Source organism: Fimicolochytrium jonesii (genome assembly GCF_025526975.1).
Source record: "Fimicolochytrium jonesii strain JEL569 chromosome Unknown EV422scaffold_7, whole genome shotgun sequence".
NCBI lineage: Eukaryota > Fungi > Chytridiomycota > Chytridiomycetes > Spizellomycetales > Powellomycetaceae > Fimicolochytrium > Fimicolochytrium jonesii.
Genome location: NW_026515674.1, coordinates 51,442 through 65,901, shown reverse-complemented (window position 1 = coordinate 65,901; position 14,460 = coordinate 51,442). Strand labels below are relative to the sequence as shown.

The 14,460-nt window shown below is 55.7% G+C and overlaps 3 protein-coding genes across 3 annotated transcripts; all 3 read right to left on the bottom strand.

Annotated features, from left to right (window-relative positions):
• Nucleotides 1-5,398: 5,398 nt before the first annotated feature.
• Nucleotides 5,399-7,811, bottom strand: EV422DRAFT_523778 (uncharacterized protein). The gene has a single exon (XM_053069945.1). It carries the CDS (start codon nucleotides 7,467-7,469, stop codon nucleotides 5,772-5,774), a length of 1,698 nt encoding a protein of 565 aa, XP_052926691.1. The 5' UTR covers nucleotides 7,470-7,811; the 3' UTR covers nucleotides 5,399-5,771.
• An 886-nt stretch (nucleotides 7,812-8,697) lies between these two features.
• EV422DRAFT_396404 (uncharacterized protein) lies at nucleotides 8,698-10,684 on the bottom strand. Its single transcript, XM_053066902.1, has one exon. The coding sequence runs from the start codon at nucleotides 10,380-10,382 to the stop codon at nucleotides 8,859-8,861; it is 1,524 nt and encodes a 507-aa protein (XP_052926690.1). The 5' UTR covers nucleotides 10,383-10,684; the 3' UTR covers nucleotides 8,698-8,858.
• Nucleotides 10,685-10,702: 18 nt separating this feature from the next.
• Nucleotides 10,703-12,433, bottom strand: EV422DRAFT_396395 (uncharacterized protein). The gene is made up of 2 exons (XM_053066901.1): nucleotides 11,949-12,433; nucleotides 10,703-11,585 (listed from the first exon to the last, which is right to left on the bottom strand). Exons 1-2 carry the CDS (start codon nucleotides 12,293-12,295, stop codon nucleotides 11,024-11,026), a joined length of 909 nt encoding a protein of 302 aa, XP_052926689.1. The 5' UTR covers nucleotides 12,296-12,433; the 3' UTR covers nucleotides 10,703-11,023.
• Nucleotides 12,434-14,460: the final 2,027 nt, after the last annotated feature.

Here is a 14,460-nt window from a genome sequence, read left to right as displayed (position 1 = left end):
AATTCAGGTCCAAATGACGAGGCCATTGCGCACTCATTCCGAAGCCATTCCCTGCCAAGCCTGCCAAGCCTTCTCATTCCGAAACAATTCCCTTACCTCCTTACCCGCAATGTACAGTCTTTTATATCAGTGGAGAACGTGGGAGTGGGCTGGTCGCTCCGGTGCTCCAGAAAAAAGGTGAGCGCGCTTACGTACGACGCGCATGCCCACAAACTCCGCTTGGATCGGGGACGCGTTCGCCGTGACTGACCCGCAAAAGCAACATGAGGAGTTTCCTGCAAACAGGTCACAGCGTGGTAATATCCGTCGTTAACCGGCCAATATAAGTAAACATCTCGGCCCAATTAGGGTGCCAAGTTACTGTAAAGACCGAAAGGTCAAGATGGCACGTGCGCAGTCCACCCACTCCTCACATGTCCTGACGTCTGCAGCCATGCCCAGCCAGCGCATAGGACGTGGAACAGACCTCTGCTAGGAGGCGAGAGTTCCTATGTATAGCGCGAGTGAGCCCTGGTCAGCAGACAAATAGCCGGGCCTCCCCTCCTCTAGCGTCCAGTGGATATGGAAGGGGGGTCTTCGGGCCTTACCACTTGCGTTAGACCGCATGCATGGACCCATATCGATGCTGCTTACACTGTTTATTTGGTTGTTTCGGGGCATGAATGTATTCACAGGGGTCGTGGCTGGGCTCACCCGATTCTCGATCTCAACAGCGCTTCAGGAACGGCTCCTAGTAGTTCCATATCGTGGCATGGCATCGTCCGCTTGCGTTTCGGAGAGTTAGGAGGTAGGTGGGTAGGTGAGTTTCATCATCTCACCGAACTGGATATTGAAACATAGGTGCGGTGACGCTCCTGGGGAGCGGCGCCGCAAATGCGCGATAGAGGTCTGAAATCATTGCGTGTTGTTTTGTCGTATTATGTAGCCGCAGTGAAAGTTGGTGACTTCACATGGACCCATTTTTCGACCTCACCACATTCTGCGCTAGCTTCTCTTGTGCGGCCACGACATCGTTGTGCAGGTGTGTCATGCGATCCCAAGTACGCGCGTGTACGGCACTTTTGTTCTTCACCAAAGCCGGGAGTCTCCGTATCACCCTTCAGATTGTGTGCCCTCCCCATCCTCCGACCCAGGGCCCCCGCCGCCGCCGCCCCGCCGCCTCTGCGGGCATCTGCGATGTCGACGCTCTGCAATATACCTTTTTCCACATTCAACAACTTCGCAAATGTGCAGCAGGAAGAAAACTTGGTCGCTGTAAAGGGCGTGCATGATTTTGGCCCGACTCGGGCCAGGTTCTGATTTCCAGCTACCTTCCGCATTTAACGACCCAAATGGATCGAAAGGGTGCTCCCATCTCAATGCTATCTATTTATCCGCACTCTCCGATGGCGTTCTCTCCGCAAAATGTAAGAGAAGGAAGAATCAATCTGTCATCCTGGGCGAAAGAGGTGCACTGGGTGTTTTCAAAAGGCAAAGCGCTGCTCCTGTTTGATCTCACAGAGATAGCGGCTTTTGCCAGTGGGGTGATTGCACAGTGTAAAGCGGTCCCTGTCCCGGGAGGCTAGGTCGCCCCATCAGAAGTCGCCTGCCACGCTTCCTTGTCGGAGCCGTTGTTTTCCAGCTCACATGCAGGAAAGCATGTGAATGGGATATTTGCAGTGGTGTACGGAAGTTCCGCGCTGGAGAGTCGGTATTCACGCTGGATCACGCTGTCGATGGTGCAGAAGCGTAGGCAGAACGATCTGAAACATTTCGAAATCTGTTCTTGACGATGCGATATGTTGTGCCTCACTTGGGAGGCCGAGCTGGGTTCTTTCCTCGCCAACATGACAAAAACGCGTAATACGTAAGCAATCAGTTCGAAAACGCGTGTTCCGCCAAACACACCGCAGAAGTTGTAAAACGGTGGGCTTGGCCTTTCGCTTCTTCCTTGCGGCCGAGCCGTGTTGATGCAAAGGTTGCAACGGTCAACATCTCGGAGTCATTGAAGCGGAGTCGGAGAGCAGCGACAATCGCGCGTGAGTCATTAGAGTGTGTGATGCCGGGATGTTCAGCTTCTGATGATGCACAGACCGCCTGGACAGATGACCGAGCAAGCTCCTCTTTGAAGCTGTCGTCTGGGTAGGTACAGTATATGGATACTGAGCGTCGCAGGTCGGAGCCTAAAAATATGCATACAGCATCGCAGGTAACTGCGCCATGCACTTCAACTTTGCGTGCTCACCTCATTTCCAGACATTTCAGCCGCGCAATTGCTCCAAGTCCCAAAAAGATGTTACTTGCACAGTGGCACGGCGTATTTGGTTGGTGGTGCCACGTCGTGCCCTTAAAAACGCGTCATAACGTAAGCGGTTTTCCCCAACGCGCGCACGCTTGCACCGGCGTCCAATTAACTCGATATAAACGACGCTCCTACTCCACCCTTGGTTCTCTCCGCACAGCAAAACTTTTTCATCCAGGCCCCGTTTCGAGGAACACGCGAACGGGTTTGTGGTGTCCTTCACACTTTGGGTGTAAGTCCTCGGGGTGACAGGTAGGTAGGCAAGGCAAGGTCTTAGGAATCGGAAAATTTGGAGTAAGTGATGACATTAACATCTCGGACACATTGTGGGCATTTCGGCGAAATTTGGGCGCGAGGGTAATGCTTTTTGTGAAGAGACCGACCGAGACTCAGCTGGGATGCACGCGTCACGACGACGAAAAACGGCACCTCGGGAAACGACGTTTCTTTGATGTTGGAAGTGGACTTGGAGTGCAACTGATGGATTGAATCGTTGCACGGGCAGCTACAGCCGACAGCCTTTGTCTGCACGCATTCAAACTCGGTTGATTTCAAATTGCGCACTTAGCATAGCGTTCTCAAGACCCGGTTGCTTGCTCGTGCTGCAAGGGGATGATGGTACTCGGTGCGCATGCCGTGTGAAAAGACTTATCTTCTCCTGTCGTACTAGTATACTGTATATATACAGTACATTATGTAAAACGCGTCGATAGGTAAGCAAATCATGTTTTTTCGCCGACGCGTGATTATCATTGACCGCCTGCTCGCAGAGGTAACTGGTCATCGTGCCATTTAACGCCGAGCTGGGCCAGCAGTGAGGCCTCGCGACGGGCTTGCTCCCTTCTCGCTCTTGTTGGAGGATGTTGGTAAATGGTCACAATGGCGCTTAAGGATGAGTCGATTCTCAGAAGTCAGGGCGCAAGGAATTGGGTGTCGGTTTGAGGCACACAGAGTCGTGCAGGTATGTTCACGTGAGATGGCATACAGGACTTGTGTCGACTGTCCGTTTTCTCCGTTCTCCTCTGCGTAGGTACTGGCGATCATCACCTCGCTAGACATTCAGAATGCGATTCGGCCAAAAATCAGAAGGCGAGGCAGATGGCGAGTCCGGGGATACGAGCAGGAGCGATATCATTGGGAGGCAATGGTGCTCCACATTCAGAAGCAGCTGTCTCATGAGTTGATGCGTAGCACCCGATGATATCGCAAGTTCGACTTCTGAAAGTCCTTCCGATCGACTTGAACGCGTTCTTGACGCGTCGGGTTGGACAATTGTGCAGTCCGGAAGGTCCGGACGGATTATCGCCGGGCCGGCCCATATGACTGAAGTACGACCGCCCGAGTGACGGCGCATACGAGTCCGCTTGCAGCTGCATGTGCAATCCAACGCAACGCGGTAAGCGTTTTTCTGCAGGCCTTCCAAAGTTTCCGACGTCTTCCAGGTCAATAGTCGAGACGCGTAATACATAAGCACGCGTGTCTGCTCACCTTCTTTGCTGCTCAGTATACACGTGGGCTCGGACACGTAAGGATATGCCCTGGGACAGGTGATGGGCCCACTTCATGTTCGCCAATCTTTCAGCGCCTTTCTGGGAGAGACCTTCCAGCACGTATTCCTTCCCCCTTGCAGTCCGTGCAGCTCAGTTTTTCCGCTCGAAATTACGTATGGAGCGATACACGAGCGTCACATTCCAGAACAAATTCTTCCAGTTCCAATCCCTCAAGCCAGTTGGATCTCCGTACTTCGTATGTTGTCAAAAATCCATGGGTCCATACCTGCGCTTTGACGGCCTTGACGAAAGGCGGCACGTACCTAAAATAGTGCGGACATTCCTTCAAAACTGCAGTGTCGAAATTACGCGATGGGCGGAGACGCCGGAGATTGCCCGTCCGAAAACAGGTGTTGTGGCGCGTAGAGACCTTGAAGAGGGAATGGGGCCTACGGGCGTGAACGCGTCGTGAAAGCGGATGGCTACGCTTTCGCTGATTGGCGGGGAGCTCAAGGTTCACATCCAGGGCATGGCTCATATGTGACCCCTTTGCTTCTCCAACCTCGCTCAATGACAGGGTCCGGCCCCGGGCTAGGGTTTGTTGCTTACGTCGAAATCCGGGCGAAAAAGCCGACATGCTTACCCCGTATCCAAGTTGCCTACGCAGGACCCTTACGCGTCTTGAGGAACCTCCATAAGTACGACGCATGTGATGAATTCCAGCAAGATGCAGCCTCCATGCCTATTGCGCCCCTTAACATGGCTGATATCCCATTGCCACGGAATTCGGACAAAGCATAATGACCGGTCCAAACGGCTGCGCGTGGTCCGGGACCAGCGCGTGCAAGAGAGAAAAATCCTTGCTAACGACGCTGGTGTCTTCGACATGACCACATGTGAGCTCTTGGAGAAGTTAAGGGGAGATTGCTGAAGCGAAAGGGCCCATCACGCGTTCGCGTTGGATCTGTCGGATGGACCAGCACAAAAACCCCAAGGAGGCACAGCTGGCAGCAACCGGGCCCGCACCCCCTGCCCTCCCCGCTGAGCCGCTGGCGCTCCAGGCCCCCCTTCGCCGTTATAACAGTCAGGTCTGCAGCTCCTGCGTCCCACGGGAAGAACGCTAAACACCCACAGGGAGGGAGTGCATATGTTAAGAGTCTTTGTTTATTTGTTTGGCAGTCCTGGGTATCTGGAGTTCGGAATGCCGAGTTCGGATCAAACGCCGAGGTACGTATATGCAGTTCATCGTCCTTGGCTGTCCCGTTTGCATTTCCCCGAACTCTGCCCCTTGATTGCATTCCTCGATCGGATGTTGCGACATTTGCACGCATTGGACGTGCATTTCGCGTTGGAATGGGCTGCTCACAAAATCTCACCATATCGGGGTTACCGATGCTGCGTCCGGTTTAGTGAGCGCAATATGTCCCAGCTGAACGCGTTACCGTAAGCAAACACGAGGGTAAATGCCCAGCGATACCGGTCGCTCCATCGTAGCCGCACATTACCTATATCACGGCGCACGCACCGACTCGGGCCAGGACCCCACTTTCTGGTCCGGTCGGCGATATGATGTCGAAGTGCGAACGGGTGACAGTTCGAATTGGCGGTTCTGAGATGGGCTTATTCTCGGTTGACCGCGTCTCGTAACTCCTGCCTCGTCTCGATTCAGGCAGTTCAGCAAGCGAAACTTACGTACTGTACATGGAGGTGAACACGGATATGGCACAGCAAAATCAGTTACGGATTACAGACAGAGAAAATATATACACTCGCACGCCGGTGCAGAGATTGGGGGGTGTACTGACTAAAATGACCGCCATTAATTAACGCCGCGAGGAGAGCATAGAGATGAAAGAACGAGGAAGGAAGAGAGTATACTATATGTACAGGACAGGAACGTTACGTCGCTGGGGTACGCATTTCTCAACGACTGCATGCGGGGCCGTTTCTCCACAGACACGGGGGCAAGTCCGATGTTCAGCGGGTTGACCGATGTTCCATCATCCACCAATCAAATAAGGAATCCTTCCCTCCTTCGCCGCCAACCGTCCCGCCCTCGTCAAAGTCCAATCCAAATTCCCCGAGTCTCCACCTCCCGTCGCCGCAGCCGGTCCCGCCACCGACCCATTCCCACCAGGGCCCCTCAACCGCTCATAACCCGCCAAACCAGCCGCAACAGCCGCGCCGGCAACAGCGGCCAGCACGAGCCCGAGGTTGAGTGTCGCGACGAGGACGACCAATGCGCACCATGTGAAGCGCACGACGGCTTTGTAGAGGGCGTAGAGGAGGGTGCGGAGGATGCCCTGTAGGTGGGGGAAGCGCGGGGGGCGGGTGAAGGTTGTGTCCGGGTCATCGGATGAGGAGGCGAAGCGGACGTTGCGGGAGGAGTTGCGGGGCAGGGGGATTGTGTCGGCGGGGCTTTTGGTGGCGGTGGCGGACCCGATGCCGTTGGAGGACCTGGGGCAGGGTAATGTGGTTGTGGAGCCCAAATGTGCTGCCGCTCGGGCGCTGTCTTGTTGCTTGTTGCGGGTTGACCGGCGGCTGCCACCAAAGATGCGGCGTTCCAGCACGCCTGCCACGGTTGCGAATGACGAGACCGTGAAGGTTAAGAGCCAGACTAGCGCGTACTGCAGTCTTGAGATGGTTAGCATGCCGAGCTGGGCGGTGGTTACGGCTGGGCCAAGGGGCAGATCAAGTTTCGAGTTGTCGGTGTTGAAGAAGGGTTTGATGGGGCTGACCGACGCCGTGGCCGTAGCTTGTGCTTGCCCGGCCGTCTTGGTCCGGCCGTGCTGCCCATGGTCGTTCTGCGGGTGCGCACGGGTGCGGTGAGGCCGGTTCAGCAGGTTATCGAGAAATTCCTCGGCTTGGTCGTCCGTGAGAACAACAATGTTGTTGATGTTGGTCGTCCTTGTTCCCCCCGACGCATCGATATCATCTCCATGCCCATTGCCCTGCACCTTGTTCACAGCTCCAGGAGTAGCTGAAGGCGCCGCCACCAGCCAAACCGTCGGCTGCGCAACCTCAATTACACTCGTCGTCCCGACCGGTGCCACCGCCCCGACTCCATCGTTCTGTTGGCGACTTGAGACCTTCAACTTGACAATATCGATTCCGCCATTCACGACCCCATTCTCTCCCGCCACCGGCCCCGTCTCCTGGGGGCCAAACGCCGGTGCCCGCTCAGATAAGTTCGCTCCGGTCCGTCGCAAACTTATAGGCGCTGCGGAGACTAGCTTCGGCGTGTTGCAGACAGTGCCACAAAACCCGAAGGTCATCACGATCATGAACATCCAGCGAAGATGGCGTCTCCGTCGTGAAAGTAGTTTCCGGTTCAGCTGAGGGCATCGCGACCGCCCACGCTGCACCATCGTCGTCGCTGTCGGCGTTACGTTTCTCGTTGAGGACACCTGACCGAAAGTGCCGGTCGCCATTTCAGCGGGCCGCGCGTCTCGAAATTGCGAAACGAGATCACGTTCCGTAATGTACGCTTGGGCGCTGCGGTTCAGCTGTCCGTAACGGTCTATGCAAAGCCGTGGTTCTTGTGAAATGCACTCTGCGCTCCCAAGTGCGTACGTTACTCTGGGACAGGCGTGGGAATATCGTGGCGTTTTGTGCAAGATGCCGGCCGATGCAGGATTGCAACTGAGGAGTAGGGCGACTCCAGTCTTTCGCTCACCTCCAATACCTTTTGCGGACATTTAGCATGCTCTGCCAAGCTCTGCCGGCCGCCACCTCTTGCTGCTCATCACGGTCTGTCGCTGTGAGCTGGGCGAGAAAAAGGGGCACCGCAGCGAGTGAAGACAAATTGACAGGGGCGGATCCAGGACCCATACATACGCGTGAGGGCGGGGCCGCTGACTTTCCCCATGCATCCACAGGATCCGCCGTCTGGGGAGAGAAAGTCACGCGCCCCTTGCAAGGAAGCTAAGCAAACAACGCCCTTTCCAGGGATGGGTGTTGCGCAGCCCGCGTCATTCTCTACATACAGTACATTTGAGCGCTGTCTATGAGCGGTAGCCTTAGATTCTCGTAGATTCCCGAGAGCTTGCTGCATTGAACTCTCTCCAGACACGTTCCGCTGCCAGCCTCAAACCTCGGGGGGGCTTCCCCAACCTCGTCCGCTTTGGTCTACACCCAAGGCTTCGATTCCACATCCACAATCCGGGGCTTCAAAAAGTCCTATTGTTCAGCATACCCATGGGCGATGCCACCCACATCTTACGTACGTAGCAATGGGCCGCAAGGGAGGGAGCGCATCGGGCAATTAGTTTGTCCCAAGCCCTTTTTCTCCCGCTCATCCGGCATATCGGACTTTCGGATCCGGACGCCCGATCGGACAGGTTAATTACGCGCGCCCGCGCCTGTTTCGCGTCGTCCGAAATCCGCCCCATCTTGGCATCTAGGAGACGCCGAGTGTTCACCTCTATTGATGAACATGGCATATCGCGGTCCAGCGATGGTTAAGCTTGGTCGGTTCAATCGTGTCACTCCACCCTGTCGAGACGGTCAGCAAACATATCACTGGCATGGCATCGTCCACCTAAAGTTGAGGTCACATCAAGACTCATACGTTGGGACGCTTGACAGAGTCCATTGTCCACGTTGTTCAACGTTGGCAAGAGGCAGCTGGGGAGGTTTCATATTCTCAAGATCAACAGGCCCCCAAATCAACCCCGCCGCTGTTCACTCCGTGTGTGCGCTATGTTCGGTCAACTATATTACTGGTGGGATCAGCATAGATACAGTACATAAGCATAGAAGATAATGCCACGATGACACAGGGAGATGCAGAGAGGGAATATTGTTTACCCGCATAGAGATCACGCGGATGAGAGCAGAGAATCAGAGGAGCCACAGAGGAACACGCTAATGTGTGGGAGGTGACGTATGGCAACAGCGGGTTTGAGACAGGCTAAATAAGGGATATCTACGTAGCCCAGGGTTGTCGGTAGGTGTGTGGGTCCATCCGGTACTCCGTCCCTCGCACGAAAACAAGGACACGGCCATATTTACAGAGCCTCCTCGACGCGGCTCATCGCCCTATCAACTACCCTACTGCTCTCCCCCGTTCCCCATCCCCTCATCCCCTACTCACACATAGCCAACAACCCTTGCAGCACCCCACAACTCTTATGCACCGCATCCAACCTCATATACTCCACGTTCCGTCGTTTAAGCAGCTCACGCACGTGTGCAAGCTCGCGTTTCAGGCGTTCGTTTTCTGTGTAGATATCTTGTTGTTCTTGTTGTTGAGGTGCTGTTGATGGGGGGAGGCTGCTGTCCTCGGTCGTGGTGGTGGCGGGTGGAAGGGTCGTTGTTGCTGTTGTTGCGCTGCTGCTGCTGGTGCCGATGGACACGGCATTGGTAATGGCATACATCTGCGGATGATACCGCCATTGCGAGGCGTGCGAGTCCATTGGCGTCGATGCTGGGATCCCATGGATCCCATTCCCGCCCGCCGGTGCCGACAAAGTGGCGATACTCGCCCTCAGTGACCCCGCAATCGTGTCCTCCTGCGGCGGCGACCCCCGGCCCGCACTCTTCGCCGTATCCGCGGCATGCATCGCTAACGCCTTGAGCGACACCGTCTCCGCGTTGCTGTCAAACCCGTGCGTTCCAAAACTGTGTAAAGCCGTGTTGTCAAATTCACTCGATTGCTGTTGCTGTTGCTGTTGCTGCTGTTGCTGCGGCTGTAGCTGTTGGTGTTGTGGTACCAACAGTCTCTGCTGATGAAACTCGACCCGTGACGACAACGGGTCCTGCGCGGGTTCACCGCTGGTGCTGCTGCGCGGGAACGGGATGCTGTTGTTGATCCCGTCATGTGGCACATGATGATGTGGTATCCGTCTCGGTAAGAGTCGCTGACTGCCGTTACCGAGATACGCCTGCTGCTGCTCCTGAGAAGAGGTATATCCCGCCCCATCCCTCAAAAACCGATTCTCCCTCTCCAACCGCACATACTCCTGGAACAAATCATCAATACAACCCTTAGCCGCCATGAGCTGTTTCTCAATCTCGTTTTTTTCGAGCACGACCATATGGTGTTGCCGAGTGTCGATGATCATGTGGTGGTGCGGCGCCGGGCCAGGGGGGAAATCGGGCATGTAGGCGTGTTGGGGGGCGTAGGGGCGGGGGGCGAGGTCGAGGCGGATGGGGGATGGGAAGGGGAGGGCGGTGGAGTCTGCGATGCTGGTGGTGCTGCCGAATGGGACGGAGGCGTTGTTGCTGCGTTTGTCTGGCGCGGGAATCGGTGTATCAATAGACTCGAGTTTGATGTTCTCCGCGCCGAGCATCGCGGCGCTGTCGAGACTGTCCCGAGATATGTCAAGTGCCGGCCCGTTGCTCATGGGGTGGCGGCCGAGTACGAGATGGTTGGTGTTGGCGCCCGTCACCGATCGCGACGAGAATAGTGGGTCTTGCGCCATCAAGGCCATATCGTGCTGTTGGCGCAGAGAAGCAAAGTCCAAATCCTGTGGGACTTGCGAATCAAGCGGCTGATGGGCGTCATGCCCCGAGTCGGGATCAACGAACGTCTCCTTATCAACCGATTCGTTGTCGAGGGGGTCGGAAGACGGCACAACATCCTCCCCGCCCTGCCCCCGTGCCAGCATAAGCTTATTAACGTCCGCCGCCTCCGCAGCAGCTGCCACAACAGGCGACGCCGCAGCCTGTTCCGGCACCTCGTCATCATCCTCCTCACTTTCCTCGGCATCAAGCTCGGACGCGGGACTTAGCCGCGGGGGTACGGCATACCCCCCGTCCTCATCGGTAGCCAGAGGTGTTTGCTTTCGCGGTTGCGGTGCCTGTGACTTCCCGGTGAGCGAGACAGAGGCCGGTGCGTGTCTCGCCTCAGCGACGCGTATCGAGCCAGTGACAATTTGCGACGATGATGACGACGCCGGCAATCCATTCCTCGCAGACTTAAGCACCCCATTAGCCCCCGCAGTCTTCCCTCGGGCCTGAACGCCCTTCTTCGAATATATCGCCGTGAAATTAGTCGTACCGTTGATCGCCTCCAACGCACGGCGTGCGCCCGCCTGGTCTTTATAGTATACGAGACAGGAGGCATGGTAGAACTGTATGTCAGTGAAGCCGTCGTACTGCTCAAAGAAGCGGACGAGCTCGTGGTCGCTGGTGCTGGAGGGGTAGTCCGAGACGCGGATGATGTGGTTGGGTTGACCGATGGCGGAGGGGGGTATGAGGTGCGGGATGAAATCAGCTTTGTGGGAAAACAAAAGACGCAAGGTTGGGGTCAGCCCGTATAACTATGGAAGGGAAGCAGATTGAGAACGGGAGAGAATGGAAATTCACCTTTAGCAAAATTTGCCTTCATCTTAGTTTTGAACAGGATCTCCTCGATGGCTTTAGCGGCGGCGCGGGTATCAGTGAAACACACGAAGCAATAATCTGCATAGAAAGCGACGCGGCGGAACCCCTCGTACTTCGAAAAAAGCTGCAGAACCGACGCTTTGTCCTTTTCGATGTTGGTGACGTGGATCGTCCGTTTCGGGTTGTTGGCTTGCGCAAAACCAATGTTCTCGGAAGAGTTATTTGCGTCGATCGCCTGTCTGTCGTCGTCCCCATTGGAACCGGAATGGGAGCCGGGACCACCTCCTCCGTTGCCTTGTCCGCTGCCTCCTGCTGCTGCTGCGGATCCAGTACCTCGCCGCGATGATTTACCTCCTGTCTGCTTTGCGCCTTTTGTGGAGTAGTTTGCAAACAGGTTTGTTGTCGAATTTAAGTCTTCGAGGGCATGCTTTGCTGATCCTACATCTTTGAACCGGACAAGTGCATGATTCGGGAAAAATCGGCAGCTATAATAAAATAAGGATGGTTGAGCGAGGTGCCTGACGGATGATGTCGATGGCTGGTTGAATGATACCCCGCTCGCGACCATGAAGTTGGGCTGAGTGGGTGAGGGGAGTATTGCGCCTTTGCCGCAATGCGTTGCTCGCTTCGCTCGCTGAGACTCGCTAAGAGCCGTGGCGGGAGTATTGCGCCTTTGCCACAATGTGGCTCGCTTCGCCCGCACTCACTGCGTTCGTCCTCGCTGACGCTCGGTATTACAGTAAACTCGCTCCAATCGCCGCTTCGCGCTCCCATCGCAAACCAGGGATCCCTCCGCTCGCCCACCCTCGCTGCGCGCGGTGGCTCACTTCGTTCGCGCCCTTACCCACCTATCAAACCCCTCATAAGACTTGAAGATCCTCGTCAGCTCGACCTCCGTGAAATACGAAAACAAGCTAACATAAAGAATCGGGTTGGGCATCACCGCAATCGTCGGAGTATTCGCACATGCCACGCCATGTTTCGCGTAAGCCGCCAGCATGTCCGTCCGTCCATGGACATGATCGATCGCGTCGGTCGCGTAGTGGAGGTTATCAAAGCAGACAAAGCAGTAATCCTGGTGGAATGATATACGGCGGAACCCGTCCATGTTTTGGAAGAGGGATTTGAGGGCTGCTTTGTCCTTTGTGATGTTGGTTACGTGGATGGTTGTTTTGGGGCGGTTGGATTGGGACATTTTGGCGAGAGGTGTTGGTGTAGTGAGACAGAGAGCGTTGGTGGGATGCGAAGAGTTTGCTGACGTGTGATTTTTTATTTGGCCCGGAGTCGGGATGAGTCGTGGGTGGGGTCAACTTAGTGACCCATACGTGATGCAGGGGTGAGAATCGGGCGAAAAGCGGAATGGGCCGCTACAGATTCGCGAACGTTGCCGACGAGAGGTCCCCGACGTATCCCGCCTGTATGCAATGTTTTTCCCCGCTCCTGTCCGCTCTGATCTACAAATCCCGGCCTCCCTATCCTCCTAGTAAACGCTCGGCGGGAAAAAGCGCGTGATTGGTTGGCAACGCTTTTGAATCGAATGCCGGCTGGAGGCAGGGTGGGGGAGGGTGCAGTCCGTCGACCACGAAAAGTCCTGAGTGTGGGTAAATGATGACAGTCGAGGAGGATCTTGTCGGATGACCCTCTTCGCGGGCTGCGTGGGAAAAAGGGTTATTTTTTGTCGATAGGTCACGAGGTCACCGGATATGTTCACCACAGCCTCGCCGTGTACGCCGTATAGTGTATGTTGGAGGATGGGGCGTAAGGCCTCTATGGTGGCAGCGAAACGAAAAGATAGATACGTAGGTTCGTGGGGGTGGGGGTATTGTGAGTTGAGAGTGGTCAAGAAGAAGGAGGAAGAAAACGAGCACGGAAAGCAAGGGTCCATATAATTCTGTCTGTCCGTCCCCTCATGGGTTGTTGTGGATGCAGTCACGATGGGCGACGCGAACGGTAACTGCTACTTACTAGTACTCAGCGAAGGTTATAGAATTCATGGCTGCGCTCTCCTTCATTCATTACGCCTCGACCCAAGGGTTCATTCGACGTCAACACTTGCGAGATCCAACTGGGCTGTCCATTCAACATTGGATCGCCCGGTTGGTTGGCCCCTTCCTTCGTGAAAGCCATACGATGAAGGTAGCGCCTAATGTTGACAATCCACCCCTCACATCTGGCGGATGATCTTATAGTGGACTGCACTTCTCCAGCCCTTCATCCAGCTTCTCATCAGCGCGGCTACATAACGATAGAAGCGAGTGAATCTATCGCCTGGATGGTCCTACTGCATGCAAACCACGGGCGCGAGAGACGGGCAGCGCGTTGCGAAATGGAAATCATGTCCGGCTGCATCGGCGGACCACTAACTAGTCCGACAGTCGGACAAACAGAAGGATTTTCGCAAACCCCCCCCCCCCCCCCCCCCCCCGACTGAGGAAGCCCCCACAAACAGCATTCCACGGGCCCCTAGTAGACTGCAGACTATTTGCTTGCACCCAGGCAGCGCTAGCATACGGCCACGCAGCGAGGAGGCAAGCGGTCGCCGACGTTTTAGTGGCAGTTGGTTTCAAGGCGGTCCTGTAGTCCGAACTCGATTTGCCCTCCGCTCAAGGCCCTTCGCAGCGCCGTTCGTTCCCAATTAAACCCATCCCTTCTGCGATATACATATGATGGCTGGAAGACGCAGACGGTTCGAGGAAAGCGAAGACGACAACGGCATCGACTACGATGACAACACAGCAGCCGTCAAGAAACAAACGGCGGCGAAAGACACACTGCCGATCTCCGTCGACTCGGGTGACGACGTCACGCCGGGAGGGTCGCCGAGTCAAGCGAATAAAAAGAGGCGATTGGTGAATGGTGCAACGGCTGCCGCCGGAACAGGGTCTGCAAATGTCGGGAATGGGACCCAGGTCGGGGAGTCTTCCACTTCGGGGACTCGTGTGTCTGGTGCTGGGGCTTCGACCGCCGGCGCTGCACACACTGCAGCGAATGGTCGCGGACAAACCTGGAAGACGCTTCCACCCACACCTGTTCTAAACCCATCCACCAAAGCGCGCTACGGTGACCGTAAAGTAAAACCAATAGACGTCGCCGATACAGACGAACCAAAGGCCACCGACTTTGCCGACCTGGTCAACCCTTACCGATATCACCCCCCTGCCCCAGCGAGAATGGCCAACGCCACACCGCGACTGAAAGCTACGGACGGGTTTCCGATTGCGGTACATAGAAAGGCGCCGGCGAATGGACTCAAATCCCAGCATGAGAAGTTGAAAGCGACTAATGAACGGGCATATTGGTCGCCTTGGACGGATGATCTGTCGGCGTTGGATGCTATTTCTCCTGTGAAACCCATTGCCC